Consider the following 14671-nt stretch of genomic DNA (forward strand, 5'->3'; position numbering starts at 1 on the left):
GACTTTACGTTTAATCTTCACAGTAACCCCTTTGAGTGAGGTACTGTCATTACCCCATCTTACGGATGAGGAAGCTGACGCACGAAACTGGCCCAAGACCCAGGGTCGGCTCAGGCCAGCCCTACCGCGGTGTGGTGGCTGCCCACGTGGCGCCCAGGAAGAGAAAAAAATAGCGAGGCGGGGTCGGCAGGCGGAGGCGGGGCCAGGCGGGGGCGGGGCCAAGGGCCGCAGAGCCTGGCGCGGAGCCGGCGAGATTTTCGTGGGGTCGCACCTGTTGCGTGACTCCCCCACAGTCCGGCCGCGGAAGTCCGACCCTGAATGCTCAGGGAGTGTTGAGAGAAACCTGGACGAGTTCCGGGTCCCGCTCCCTTGGGAGCACGTGGCCTACCCGTCTCTCGATTGCGATTGCGGGGTTAGGTGGTCGCGACACCGGGGTCGCCTTGAGGCCACTCTGGCTGCCGAGATCTGCGGGAGTCCACCTCCGGCCAGCTGGCAATTTTGAAAGACTGCCTTACTTTCCCCATCTCAGTGCCAGGGCAGGGGCCCTTGGAGTGACTTGGCCGGAGTCTGGGGCCCGACCACCCTGCCCTCTCTCAGGACCCGGGCTTTCTGCTGTGCAGACCCTCGCGGGCAGCCTCCCCTCGGAACTCGGACAGCATGGCCTCAGGTGAGTGTGTGTACGTGTGTTGGAGGGAGGGTCTCTGGGACAGAGAAGTGCTGTGGCCAGGGTGACAAGAGGGTGGGAGTCACAGCACAGCAGCAGGACGTAGGGAAGGCGGTCAGCTCTTCCTACGAGGGCCTGGGGAGCAGAGCCAGAGTGTGCAGAGACAGAGGAAAAATCCGAAGAGGCTAGGGTCTCTGTCACAGACCCCCAGACAAGGGGTCTCCTGGCCTTCCTGCCTTCCTAGGAGGTAGCTATTTGGCGACGGTGGAATTTTCCCAAGACAGGCCCCTCCCTCCTGGGCTGGGATTCTCGGTTCTTCCCTCTCCTCCCAGAGCTGAGCTACCCCCGGAGCTGAGGGTCAGATGTGGAAGGAAAGTGGGTGCTGGGTTTTCACGGAGTATGCCAGCCCTGCCCCGGGAGGACTGTGTTTGAGCTTGGGCTCGCTCGCTGCTGAATTCCTATTTATTATTCTTTTTTCTTCCAGACTAGCTGGAAGGACCAGCTAGCCTAGACTTTGGCTTCTTTGCCCTGGAGCCGTGGCATAATGGGGTGAGGGCTCTTGGTGGGTTAGTGAAGAGCTGGGGCTGGCCCTTCCCCATCTTCTTTTCCACCCACTCCCTCCCCGCCCCCCGCCAAGCCCAGCCACCATCAGTCACGTCACTCCTGGGACTGAGGAGGGAGGGGAGGGATAGGGGGCAGAGATGGAGGCCCCACTCCCCGAGGTTGCCTAGACAACATGAGAAATCGTGGCCAGGGCCTCTTCCGCCTGCGGAGCCGCTGCTTCCTGCATCAGTCACTCCCGCTGGGGGCGGGGCAGAGGAAGGGGTTGGATGTGGCAGAGCCAGGCCCCAGCCGGTGCCGCTCAGACTCCCCCGCTGTCGCCGCCGTGGTCCCAGCCATGGCATCCTATCCATCTGGCTCTGGCAAGCCCAAGGCCAAATATCCCTTTAAGAAGCGGGCCAGCCTGCAGGCCTCCACTGCAGTTCCAGGTGAGTGTGTGCTTCCTGGTCTCAGGATAGATGCTGGGCTGTCTTGCCACCTCTCGCCCAAGCTGCTGGTCCCCTCAGAGGAGGACACCTCCTCTGGCATCCTCTCTGTGGTGATGCCTCTTAACCTCAGTCCCAGGGACAAGCGGCTTGGAAGGTGGGGTGAGGGGTTGCCGGGGGGGTGGGGGTGGATCTGAGATATCTGTGCCAGGGATGCTGTCCTCTGTCACAAGGAGTGGGCATGGTGTGGGTGCAGCAAGAGGTGTGTGTGCACACGTGTCAGCGTGTGCATGTGCTAAGACTGCGTGTGGAGCATGTGTGAATGGAGTGGGGGTGTGTGGGACTGTTTTGTGGACTGGCCACTCTGGTGCCTGTGCCTTTACCAGACAGGCTCAGGCTGTTCTGTGACTAGTTCCACTTTTTAGGACCTCACATCTAGATCCCCCTCACTGGGGTCTGACATCTGGGCACAACCATTGTTGGCTGGCATCCCACAACTGGGGGCTTGACTGTATCTATCGTTTGCTGTTTGCTTGTTCCTTGTCTATGTCATGAGCCTCCTTAGGAGTATGGGGTGTCCTTGGTCAGGTCCGTGCAGGCTTCAGACTGGGGCTGCCGCCCGCACTGCGTGTGCTCCTGCACCCTTTGGTTCGTCTCTCACTCTAGTAAGCATCTCTGCATCATTTGGAGCAGGCAGCGAGGTGCGGCAGTGCCTGTCTCAGTGAGGGCTTGGCTGCCTGGCTCTGTGCTTGCAGAGGGCTGTCTGCCTGCTGTCTGCTCCCAGGCCTTGTGGCTAAGGAAAGACCCACCCTGACTTTGATGACCAGATCATGCTGACTGCCCCCACCCTTGCAGCTGTCTGTAGCTATAGCCCTATTATCAACCTCCTATATTTTCTTGTTTCATTGAAGATGCCTGGTGCATGGTCTGTACTGTCCTGAGGGTGTTCTCTGTGCCCAGGTCTGTGCCATCCAGAAAGGGTGTCCCCTGGGTGGGGCCCTCCCTGGCCCTGTTTGGTTCAGCAATAGGGCAACTGATACGGATCTAGCCCAGAACTGGAGACCCTTCAGTGGTCAGATGGTAAGAGCATTTGACACTTGTGGGGTCAAAGCCGTGGACACCCCTGTGCCTACTGAGGCAGTCCTGGCAGTGTGTGAGGGGCTCCTGGTCGAGAGGGCAGATGGGGTGCTCAGAATCTCAGAGTTGGTGGGAGTGGCTCTGGAGCGGCCCACTCTGGCTTTTGCTTGGCTTCTCTGTAAGTGTGGGTGTATGTGTGTGGTGCTGGCCCCTAGAGAAAGGACCAGTAGGCAGCTGAGTCCTCTAGGCCTGGCCTCTGAGAACGTAGAGGTTACTGCCTATGTGTCACCTTCAGTGAGCCTGTGGCAGCCCTGGAGAGTGGCCTGGCAGGCTGGGGGGATGGCGTTGGCTGTTGGAATCTGTCCTGCTCACCCCAGGACTGCTGTGGAGCCCCAGACCCCTGTGCTAGGAGAGGGGGTTGAGATTTAGGCCTTTGACTCAACTCCTGCTAACCCAATATGAACCAGCCATGGAGGTCTGTGGTCGGCCTCCCCTAGATGGAGTTAGAAGTGGTCTGGGGCCATATGTAGGGAGGAGGTGTGTAGAATCAGGGTTCTTGGGCAAGAAAAGATCTTACACTCTGGGGGTGAGGCAGGTTCCCCTCTTTTCTTCCTCTTTCTACTTTGTCCTTTTCCAAGTAAGAGATAGAGTCACCCCATCTCCACCCCTGCCAAGTTCACTTCACTGCCCTTTACTGGCCTATTGCCTTCACCCTGCACTGGGCCCAGAGAACCTCCCACTGTCCTCAGTGGGCAGAGCTACAAGTAGGATGTATTTTGAGGGTCCCAGGAGTTCATAATTGCAGGCCTCGCCTCAACACAGAGCCTGGTGTTTTGCAGAACACTTGCAGAGCCATTATCTCTGTGAGCCTTATGGCAGTTGTGGCTAGGCAGGGAAGGCAGCACTTACCGCCCCACTTGTAGATGAGGACCCAAAGCCTTCCAGTGGTAGGTAGAGACATGCCTGGAAGCAGGAACAGAATCAGACCCATGCCCTCCAAATTCTAGCTCCCTTTCTCCCAAACTTATTCTGGACAGTTTGTCCCATCCCTGATGAGAGGCTTGGATCAGGGATTGCAAGTCTAGGGGCCTGTGAACCAGCTCCCTGAGCAGCTGGGCAGCGGGGAAGCCTCAGTGACTGGCCCCTACCTAGACTGGGCCATCTCCTCAACTGCCAGTTAGCTTCTTCCCCAGCAAAGGCCCTGTCTCTCCTAAGGGACCCCATAGTCAGGGCCCAGAGGACAGTGGTGAGCAACAAGGCCACTGCCAGGGGAGGCTGACCTGGGGCTGTGGGTGTGGAGATGAGGAGGGCTGTTCCCTTCCTTTTTCTCCCCTCTTACTCTTTGGCCAGCCAGGCCCTGTCCACTGACTGTCCCCTAGGGCAGTGGATTTTAAGGAGGCTTGGCTCCTCCCTGTCGGCCTGCCCTGCCCAAATCAGCCTACCCTGCTACTCCCCCTTAGGAGCCTCACATCTGGCTGGGTCCTCCCTGGCACTGTAGAGGCCCTCTTCAGTTCTGGAGTTCATCTTATCTCCCAACTCTGATGCTCCTTTCCTTGGTTTCTGGGCTCCCTTGAACTCCCCTAGCTCTGTGCTCACGGCCATCTCAGGGTCTCCCCTGCTTGCAGCTGCACTTGGTACAGCCTGTGCCAGCCCCTGAGGGACTGGCTGCAGCTTCACTGGCAAACAGGCGGGCAAGGGGCACAGGGCTGCTGGCTGGAGCTGCCTGCACTCTGCAGGTAGGGTTCAGGCAGGGCCCAGGGTGTGCAGGGGACGGGGTCTTGGATCTGGGGAAGGCCCCTCCCTCTTCCCTTCGTCCAGCTTTGGGACCAGTCCTGGAGTATTGGGAAATGGGTGCAGAGACTTTAAGGCCGGCTATCCAGGCAGATCCTGTAATCCTTCCCTAAGCCAGGGTGGAGGGTGCTGGAGGGGAGCACTCCTTATAGCCGGCTGATAGAGGCAGTTTGGGTGTGGAAAGCTTCCCACTGAGGAGCTGGGGCTGCTGAGCCCAGGGAGGGTCCTTCGGGGTAGGCTGGAAGCCTTGGCAGCCCCCATAGATCGGCGGCTTCACGGCCCTCTGGTGCCATCCTCCGGGTGGCACAGATGAAAAGTCTAGTCTTGATGGAAAAAGACCCCTGGCTTCTGACACTCCATTCCCCAGGGCCCTCTGTGGTGCCCCCAGCCCAGATCCTGGAGCCTGAGTGACATAGACTGTTTGTGGCAGCTCCTTTTAGAGGGGCAGGCCAGGCCACATTTTGGCAGCCGTGGGGCCCTAGGGGAGAGGGCAGGCCTCCAGGGAGGAGGTAGGGTTCCCCTGCCAACCAGGCCTTCCACTTCCTCTCCTCTTCCCTTGAGGGCTGGTCCTCAGGTCAGAGCTGAGCAGCAGCTGTGGCTTTTCTTGTGCTGCACAGGTCCAGGATGTCAGGCGCAGGGCCCTGCCCCTTTGACTGGAGAATCTGCTAGTCCAGGGACGGGTCTGATCCTGGGTTGTCTGCCCTGGGAGCTGCAAGCTGGGGGTCCCTGGTGTGGCTGCCTGGTCCTTACCAAGCGCCTGGTGTGTGTCTCTGCGGGTGTCTGTGCATACGTGCATGTGTGCGCACATGTACACGTGCACCTGCCTCTGAGAGGTAGTCATGTGGAGATTCTCATGGCCTCAGGGAGCAGGCTCTAGTCTGGGATTCAGTTCTCATTTGTGGAGGTAATGAATCTACTTGTTCTAGGGGCAGACTTAGAATCCCCACCCCGAGCCTGAAATGGTGAGGGGTCCTTGTGTTAGAGGTGAGGGTGAGCCCTTTGGGAGCCACACACACAGGCCTACTCCTCAGCTACTGAGGAAAGACTGCCCTCTTTCCCGACCCTGGGCTCTCTCGGGAGCTGGCCTAGTCAGGGCAGGGGCCCAGGGCTTTCAGGGGCTGCCCCTCCACCCTTTGACCCTGGCATCACTGTCTCTGCAGAGGCTCGGGGTGGTCTGGGGGCCCCTCCGCTGCAGTCTGCCCGATCCCTGCCGGGCCCCGCCCCCTGCCTCAAGCACTTCCCGCTCGACCTGCGCACGTCTATGGATGGCAAATGCAAGGAGATCGCCGAGGTATCACCTGGCACCACCCGCACCCTCACCCTGTGTCTCCATGCCCTGCCTCTGCTCCCCACACCCCTCACCTCAGCTGTCCCCTCACCTCACGCTTGGCTGTCTCCTGATCCTCAGCCTCTCCCAGGTACCCCTGGTCCTGCTGCCCTCACCCCACCCTTAGACTCTGTAGGAGAGTGCCCGAGGGCGGAGGGCCAGCCATGCTGACCTTCCTTCCCTCCCCGCAGGAGCTGTTCACCCGCTCGCTGGCTGAGAGTGAGCTCCGCAGTGCCCCGTATGAGTTCCCGGAGGAGAGCCCCATTGAACAGCTGGAGGAGCGGCGGCAGCGGCTGGAGCGGCAGATCAGCCAGGATGTCAAGTGAGCCCAGCAGGCAGCTGCTTAGTCTCCCTCCATACCCGTCCAGACCCTTTCAGAGCCCCTTCTCTGCCTCTTTCCCTCGCGCCCTCCCTTGGGGGGTCTGCACAGGGAGCATAGAGTGGGCTTTGGAGTCGGGCTGCTGGGTTCTGTTCTGTCTTCTAGCCGCCAGTGTGGCTGGGTCATGTTGCTTAACTTATGGGTCTGCTTTCTCATCTCTAAAGTGGGTGAGAACAGCACAGGGTTCTGCAGCTCTGCCTTTGAGGATCACATGTGACAACATGTGCACAGCACCTAGTGTGGTGCCGGGACCTGGGAGCAAGGGCCGTCCCTCGTGATCTGCCTGACCTCTCACCCCTTTTGCCTCTAGGCTGGAGCCGGACATCCTGCTTCGGGCCAAGCAAGATTTCCTGAAGACAGACAGTGACTCGGACCTACAGTGAGGAGGGCAGAGGGGCACAGGGGATGCGGAGCTGGAGTCTGCCCTTCTGCCAGCTCCAAACCCCTCCCTTGAATGCATCCCCTGCAGGCTCTACAAGGAACAGGGTGAGGGGCAGGGTGACCGGAGCCTGCGGGAGCGTGATGTGCTGGAACGGGAGTTTCAGCGGGTCACCATCTCCGGGGAGGAGAAGTGTGGGGTGAGTATGGGGTGCACGTGGGGCAGGGCCTTGAATCTCCATCACCTATGTCTTAGTGGGTTCCCCCAACCTGGAGACCTAGGGGTGGGGGCTGGAGAGGGTGTTTCTCTTTCCAGCAGCTGGAGGGGCAGAGGGGCTGGCTGGGAGCCACTTGATGTGCTGGACCAGGGTGATCTGAGTATTCCTGGGGGCCAGGGCCTGTGGGAAGTGAGGATAGTTTGGGGTCTGAGATAAAGCCTCAGGGAGGAGGTCTCTGAGTCCGAGACTGAGGATGGTGATTGCATGTCCTCATCTTCAGGTGCCATTCACAGACCTGCTGGATGCAGCCAAGAGTGTGGTGCGGGCGCTCTTCATCCGGGAGAAGTACATGGCCCTGTCCCTGCAGAGCTTCTGCCCCACCACCCGCCGCTACCTGCAGCAGCTGGCTGAAAAGCCTCTGGAGACCCGGACCTATGAGCAGGGCCCCGACACCCCTGTGTCTGCTGGTGGGACCCCCCATCTCTGCCCCACCCCATGTGCCCTAACCTCCTGGGCTTCCTCAGCCTAGTGCCTGGGCACCTCTGCCCTGCCTGCCTCTCCCTACACCCAGCCTCATTCCAACCTCTTGGTGTGCAGGGGTGGAGGTTGGGCAGGAGCTGTCTGACCTACTGGGTCTTCAACATCTCTTGCCCTCCGTGGGGACTTTGGGTTGGGCAGTGGGTGGCTTGGAAGAGCCCTGCTCTGACTTCACCCTCCTCACCCCTGCAGATGCCCCGGTGCACCCCCCTGCACTGGAGCAGCACCCGTATGAGCACTGTGAGCCAAGCACTATGCCTGGGGACCTGGGCTTGGGTCTGCGCATGGTGCGGGGTGTGGTGCACGTCTACACCCGAAGGGAACCTGACGAGCAGTAAGAGGGGTGTGGTGCGTGTTGGGGGGATGCAGCGTGGGAGGTTGCATTGGCTTGGGAGAGGCCACAGGGCTCAGCTTGCTCTCCTCACCCAAGCTCCCCTCCATGCCAGTTGCTCAGAGGTGGAGCTGCCATACCCTGACCTGCAGGAATTTGTGGCTGACGTCAATGTGCTGATGGCCCTGATTATCAATGGCCCCATGTGAGTCCCCTGCCATCCCAGACACTTAGCTTGCCTCCTAGCCCAGATTCTCCAGCCCCAGTTCTGCCCCAGACTCCCATCACCTGGTGTCTTGCCCTTCCTAGTTGCTGAGCCCTCTACTTGCCTGCAGTCTACTGGCCTCTTGGCAGCCTCCATCCTTACCCTCCCACCTGCTCCCTCTGATCTGCTACCTAAGCCCTCCCCAGGTGCCTCCCTTCAGGGTCTAAGTCCCTGCCTTGTTCTCCTCATGCCCAGAAAGTCATTCTGCTACCGCCGGCTGCAGTACCTGAGCTCCAAGTTCCAGATGCACGTGCTACTCAATGAGATGAAGGAGCTGGCCGCCCAGAAGAAAGTGCCACACCGAGATTTCTACAACATCCGCAAGGTGGGCCCTGACCCCATGACCCTCTCCATGTCCTCATCCCACACCTCTGCCTAGCCTCCCCTTCAAGGGCCAGGCCCCCCACAGAGCATCGAGTACAGAGGGTCCTTTCCCATCGCACTGCCCTGGGCCCCAGACCTTCCTGGCCTCTGGTGGATCAGCAGTGCCCTGCTCCACTCCAGGTGGACACCCACATCCATGCCTCGTCCTGCATGAACCAGAAGCATCTGCTGCGCTTCATCAAGCGGGCGATGAAGCGGCACCTGGAGGAGATCGTGCACGTGGAGCAGGGCCGTGAACAGACGCTGCGGGAGGTCTTTGAGAGCATGAATCTCACGGCCTACGACCTGAGTGTGGACACGCTGGATGTGCATGCGGTCTGTGCCAGTGGTGTGGGCTGTGGGACTGAGTCAGTGAGGGGACCAGGAGTCAGGGGTGACCTGAGCCTTCCCACGTCCCCCAGGACAGGAACACTTTCCATCGCTTTGACAAGTTTAATGCCAAATACAACCCTATTGGGGAGTCCGTCCTCCGAGAGATCTTCATCAAGACGGACAACAGGGTATCTGGGAAGTACTTTGCTCACATCATTAAGGTAAGGAGGCCGCCTTCCCTGCCAAGCCTCGAGCCTGAGGGTCTGGGGGCTTTTAGGGGGTGAGACTCAAGGAGGGTGGGCAGATGACCCCCTGAAGAGCTCTGACTCCGCTCACCTCATGTCTAGGAGGTGATGTCAGACCTGGAGGAGAGCAAATACCAGAATGCAGAGCTGCGGCTCTCCATTTACGGGCGCTCGAGGGATGAGTGGGACAAGCTGGCGCGCTGGGCCGTCATGCACCGTGTACACTCCCCCAACGTGCGCTGGCTGGTGCAGGTGCCCCGCCTCTTGTGAGTGTCCCTTGGAGTGGGAGGGGAACCTGTGGGGTCATGTTCAAGGGGTCAGGGCCTGCCTCCTGCCCTTCTAGGATGGCTGAGCCTCACTTGTCCCTGCCAACCCTTCTGAGTGCAAGGAAGGGCTTCTTGGTCCCACCCATGGTCTGTCCAGCCTGGCCCACCTGGGTATCTTTGCTTTCCCATTGTGGTTCAGATGCGCCCCTATGCTCTTGGGCCGAGCTCTGACCCTTACTGGCCTGCTGGGTTTCCTCCCATTGGCCCTGACTTGCACATGCCTGCATGTTATATCTCGCCTGCAGTGATGTGTACCGTACCAAGGGCCAGCTGGCCAACTTCCAGGAGATGCTGGAGAACATCTTCCTGCCACTGTTCGAGGCCACTGTGCACCCTGCCAGCCACCCGGAGCTGCATCTGTTCTTGGAGCACGTGAGCAGGCAGCACAGGGCTGGGTGTGGGGAGCACAGCCAGCTTCACGTCCAGCTGCAGCTCTGGGTCTGACCCCAGGGTTCTGTATTAGGTGGATGGTTTTGACAGTGTGGATGACGAGTCCAAGGTCCAAGGCCCTGGCGAGAACCAGTCTTCAACGCTGGAGAGCCCCCCTGCTGAGGCGTGGCCCGTGCGAGGAGGACAACCCACCGTATGCCTACTGACCTGTACTACACCTTTTGGCAACATCGGCCCATGTTGAGACCACCCTGCCGCAGGTGCCTGCACCCACCCTGTGTCTGTTTGCTGCCCCTCGTGCCGTCTTCGTTGGGCCCCAACAACTTCACTCTTGGCCACCTTGGGCCTGGGACCACTAGACTCTGACCACCTGCTTGCCCTGTTTTATAGATGGGGTTCTTTCTCTGCCCTTGAGCCCTAGCATCTCTCACCCTCACAGCCAGTACCTACCCTGTCCCCCTGTACAGGCCTGCATAGTTATTGGCTGGAGGACATACGTAGGCTGGGTTGGGAGGTCAGGGGCTCCAGTGAGCCCAGGTGATCCCAGGCTCAGGAGCTGACACCGTCTTCGTGTCCCCCAGGCAGAGGGGCTTCCACACGTTCGTACTGAGGCCACACTGTGGGGAGGCTGGACCCATCCACCACCTGGTGTCAGCCTTCATGCTGGCTGAGAACATTTCCCACGGGCTGCTTCTGCGCAAGGTCAGGATCTGCACCCCCAGCCTTCCCTCCCAATTATTCACCTTCCTCTGAACCGTTTGGGCCCCTTCAGTAACCGATCCTCCTCCCACCCAGCCCTCAGATTAGATTCTGCCTTCCCAATGTAACTACCCTTCCCCCGCCCCAGCCTCCAGCCTGGGGCCCCAACTTGGATTTTGACTAATTCACCCTTTGCACATCAGGCCCAGCCTGGATTCTCCTCCCCCTTCCCTCTGCTGTGGCCTGGACCCCCAGAATCACTGTGCCCTGCCCAGCCTCGAGGCCACCTGACAGGCCCTCCCTCCCTGTTGCCTGCCCAGGCCCCCGTCCTGCAGTACCTGTACTACCTGGCCCAGATTGGCATCGCCATGTCCCCGCTCAGCAACAACAGCCTCTTCCTCAGCTACCACCGGAATCCGCTACCGGAGTACCTGTCCCGCGGCCTCATGGTCTCCCTGTCCACTGATGATCCCTTGCAGTTCCATTTCACCAAGGTCAGAGCCCAGCAGGCAGCCAGGCAGGCGGGCGGGTCCCAGGACACTGGGGTCTTTCAGGTTGGGGGGGGGGGGGTCTCTCGGGTTGGTGCTGCCCCCTGGTGGTAGAGCATAGCAGGCCAATTGGCAAGTCCTATGGAGTTGGGGGGTTGGGCGGATGGAGGGGCGGGGTGGGTAGAGCATGTGGGGAGGCGGGGGAAGGGAGGCAGGGGCAGCTAGCCAGGACGCACTCGTCTGAGGGAACCTGGCCCGTGCAGGAGCCGCTGATGGAGGAGTACAGCATTGCCACCCAGGTGTGGAAGCTCAGCTCCTGTGATATGTGTGAGCTGGCCCGCAACAGCGTGCTCATGAGTGGCTTCTCGCACAAGGTACTACAGCGCCTACCTGGACTTGGCATGGCATTGCTCCTCCCCTCTTTTGCATTTGGGGTCCTGACCTGTCCCTGGGATGGCTTGGGGTGGGGCACGGCCCCTCAGCACTGGCTGCAGCCCTGCCCATTACCCCTGCTCCCTGCAGGTAAAGAGCCACTGGCTGGGACCCAACTATACCAAGGAAGGCCCTGAGGGGAATGACATCCGCCGGACCAACGTACCAGACATCCGCGTGGGCTACCGCTACGAGACCTTGTGCCAGGAGCTGGCGCTCATCACGCAGGCAGTCCAGAGTGAGATGCTGGAGACCATTCCGGAGGAGGCGGGTATCACCATGAGCCCAGGACCTCAGTGAGCCTGGTCCATGAAGTGCCCACCACATCGCAGCACTTTTACCACGTTTTGTCCTCAGACCCCTCCCATGCTGTGTGGTTTCTGCATGTCTCCGTTCTTGTCTGTCTCTGTCTTGCATGTCTCCGACCATGTCACTGTCCCTGAGCCGCCCAGTGAAAGCAAAGCCTGGGAATCTGCTCGTTGTTGTTCGGGCTCAGGTAGCACCTGACGGCCCAGGTATTGAGGGTCCCCCCTGCTGGTGGCCCTGTCCTGGGGTCCTCAGAAGCCTGACTGTCCTGCGGGCTTCTCCAGTGTCCACAGGGGCTTGGGATGGTTGTGGGGGGCTGGCTCCTCTAGCCTTTCAGGTCCTTCCTGGACAAATCTAAGCCTTGGCCAGGGCTGGAGTTTAGGCCCCTGTCTTGTTCATGTAACCGAGGGGCAGGCGGGGGACCTGTACACCTCTGCTGTGGGCACGTGGCTGCTGAGGGTCTGTGGAGCTCCAACAGCTCCGCACTGGCTAGAGCTGGGCTGAGAGCTCAGTCACAGCCCCGGGCTTCCTGGCCTAAGTAGGTAGACGCAGGTGGCAGAGGTGCTGGACCACATCTCCGCCAAGTCACTGCCCAGCAGCCTTCTCCGTCCTATCCCCAGCCCACGTGCTCCTTGGGTGTCAGCTTCCTGTGCCTCTGTGGGAGAGGGCAGCTGCCTTGTGTTATGTCTGGGGCCACGGTCGCTGCAAGGTCCTGGATCTGCCACTCAACGCTGGGAGTGGTGTTCCCAGTGTGATTGCCAGAGCTTTGACCAGATCCTGATCCCAGCTGGCCCCTGTGTTATGTTCTGGACCGAGGCCTTTGCTGTGAACTGCAGTGTTTCATACGACCCATCTTTCCTAGTGCATGAGAAATAAAGATTATTTAATTAATGAAGCAGGTGAGGTTTCTGTTGGGAGAGGAAGCACCATGGTGGGAGGTGGCTGTGGATGGAGGCACTGCACATTCTGAGGGGAGGGACTAGTCTTGGGTGATGTGTATGTTATGCTTGTGGAGACTGACAAAGGAAACTGTGGGAGAGAGGAGATACCCATCCGACCCTCATCTAGCCTGTCCCCCATGAGGGGGACAGCTAGCCCCAGGTCTGCAGCACATCCCTGTCACACCAGCTCGGGGGCTGGTGTCTTTCCCACCTTGCACTTCTTCCCCTCTTCCAGCCTCTGAGGGGATGGCCTGGTAGGTGGGGACTGTGCACCTACAGGCAAACCCAAGGCCAGGGTCTTCTGGGGGGTCTTATTTAGATGGCCCTCTCTAGGCCATACTCTCAGACATTCTGATTCAATAGGCAGAAGGTGTGGCACAGACATCTGCAAACTCTCCGGCAGATTCTATTGCAAGAGGTTGGAACAAGCCTGTGCATTCTGATTCCAGCGCCTCCCCCCACAACCTCAGCCTCTGTCCCATGTTTAATACACAATTTCTGGAGCACCTCCCTGGCACAGAGGTTGCTGGAGTCTGTTCCCCAGGTAAAGAAGGAAAGTGGAATGTGCCCTGGGCTGTGCAGGGTCCTGGGTGGGCGGAGAGAAGCCTGTCGCTGCCCCTGCTGCTGGCTGGCTGGCTGCCTCAGAAGCGATTAGCCCTGGAACAGCATGAGCCTGTGTAATTCAGGGCCTGCCCAGAGCCAGAGCAGCTGGAGCAGGAGGGGGAGGCTGGGAGGCCGCTGGCTTCCTCCTCCCTTCTTGTCAGCTGCTCTCCCTCACCCCAGCCTCTTTCAGCAAGCAGGTCTGCACCTGGCCCTGGGCCTCCCAGCAGGTGCCCCGGGAAGAAGCTCTCCTCATCCCTCCCCACTTCCCATTGGCCAAGCCCTCTCCTGGTCAAGACCCAAGGCCCTTCAGTTTAGAAGACACCCCTTGCCAATTCATCCTGGCCACTTACATGTCACAGAATTGAATGCTGGAGCCCAATGAGGGTGGGAGGTGGTGAGTCCAGGGCTCCCCCACCCATGGTGGGCCTTGGCTGCCCAAGGATCCCCCTTTACAAGGGTGAGAGGAACTCACTTTTCAAGTAGGTGAATAATAACACACCTGAGCTGTGTCTTGTCTTTGTTTTAACAAGGAAGCAGGATTAAAAGATCTTTCTAGAAGGTCTTTCAGAGGCAAGAACTGCCTGTCCCGTCTGCCAGCACTTAGGACTCCATATTTACTCGTTGAATTTGTCATTTAATAGAATCCTTCAGTTCACTTTCTTGTCTCCTGTTTTTCTTAGTGTGTGCTGAGGCTTAGCTCTAAGAATCTTACTAAATTGAAGTTCCTAGCAGCCTCTCCATGGTTTATTTTTGAAACAAGGTCTTGCTCTATCATCCAGGCTGCAGTGACCTCCTGGGCTCAAGTGATCCTCCCACCCTAGCCTCATGAGTAGCTGGGACTACAGGCACGTGCCACCTGTAGATGGGGTTTCATCATGCTGTGCAGGCTGGTCCTGAACTCCTGGGCTCAAAGTCCTGGGATTACAGGCGTGAGCCACCGCGCCCAACCCACAATTTGTTTTTTAAACAACTTCCCTCTGGTTTCTTAGTTTCTCGGAAATTTCTCTTTCAAATATTTATGAAGAGAAAATAATCTTAAAACAGTAAGCCCCTAATACTTCTTCTTATCTGAAAAGAAAATCATTTTCATTAAAAAAAATTTGGAAAATGAAGAAAACAGGAAGAAGTAAAAGCCCCTCATAATCTACCAAATTCAGTTTCACCAAATATTTGCTGCATGCCTGAGATATATGTAGATATTTTAATACATATCTATGCATATTTGTGTGTTCTTTTCAGGTCTTTTTTTTTTTTGAGACGGAGTCTTGCTCTGTCGCCCGGGCTGGAATGCAGTGGCCGGATCTCAGCTCACTGCAAGCTCCGCCTCCCGGGTTCATGCCATTCTCCTGCCTCAGCCTCCCAAGTAGCTGGGACTACAGGCGCCCGCCACCTCGCTCGGCTAGTTTTTTGTATTTTAGTAGAGACGGGGTTTCATTGTGTTGGCCAGGATGGTCTCGATCTCCTGACCTCGTGATCTGCCCGTCTCGGCCTCCCAAAGTGCTGGGATTACAGGCTTGAGCCACCGTGCCTGGCCTTTTCAGGTCTTTTTAAAATGGTATTTTGAATTGATTTCACATGGATGATGGGCTTTT

At 58.6% G+C, this 14671-nt stretch overlaps 1 protein-coding gene across 1 annotated transcript; it reads left to right on the forward strand.

Annotated features, from left to right (window-relative positions):
• Nucleotides 1–47: 47 nt before the first annotated feature.
• Nucleotides 48–12429, forward strand: AMPD2 (adenosine monophosphate deaminase 2). The gene is given in 21 exon segments (XM_017858782.1): nt 48–667; nt 1149–1653; nt 5679–5809; nt 6037–6167; nt 6535–6603; nt 6694–6802; nt 7101–7287; nt 7550–7691; nt 7804–7893; nt 8149–8278; nt 8458–8652; nt 8739–8870; nt 8997–9160; nt 9466–9592; nt 9684–9779; nt 9781–9813; nt 9815–9870; nt 10192–10312; nt 10630–10803; nt 11061–11171; nt 11320–12429. Coding segments are annotated over 20 exon segments (2661 nt in total). The 5' UTR covers nt 48–667; nt 1149–1400; the 3' UTR covers nt 11530–12429.
• The last annotated feature ends 2242 nt before the right edge of the window (nt 12430–14671 follow it).

The sequence above is a fragment of the Rhinopithecus bieti genome, unplaced genomic scaffold (assembly GCF_001698545.2).
Source record: "Rhinopithecus bieti isolate Rb0 unplaced genomic scaffold, ASM169854v2 scaffold_48884, whole genome shotgun sequence".
Lineage (NCBI taxonomy): Eukaryota > Metazoa > Chordata > Mammalia > Primates > Cercopithecidae > Rhinopithecus > Rhinopithecus bieti.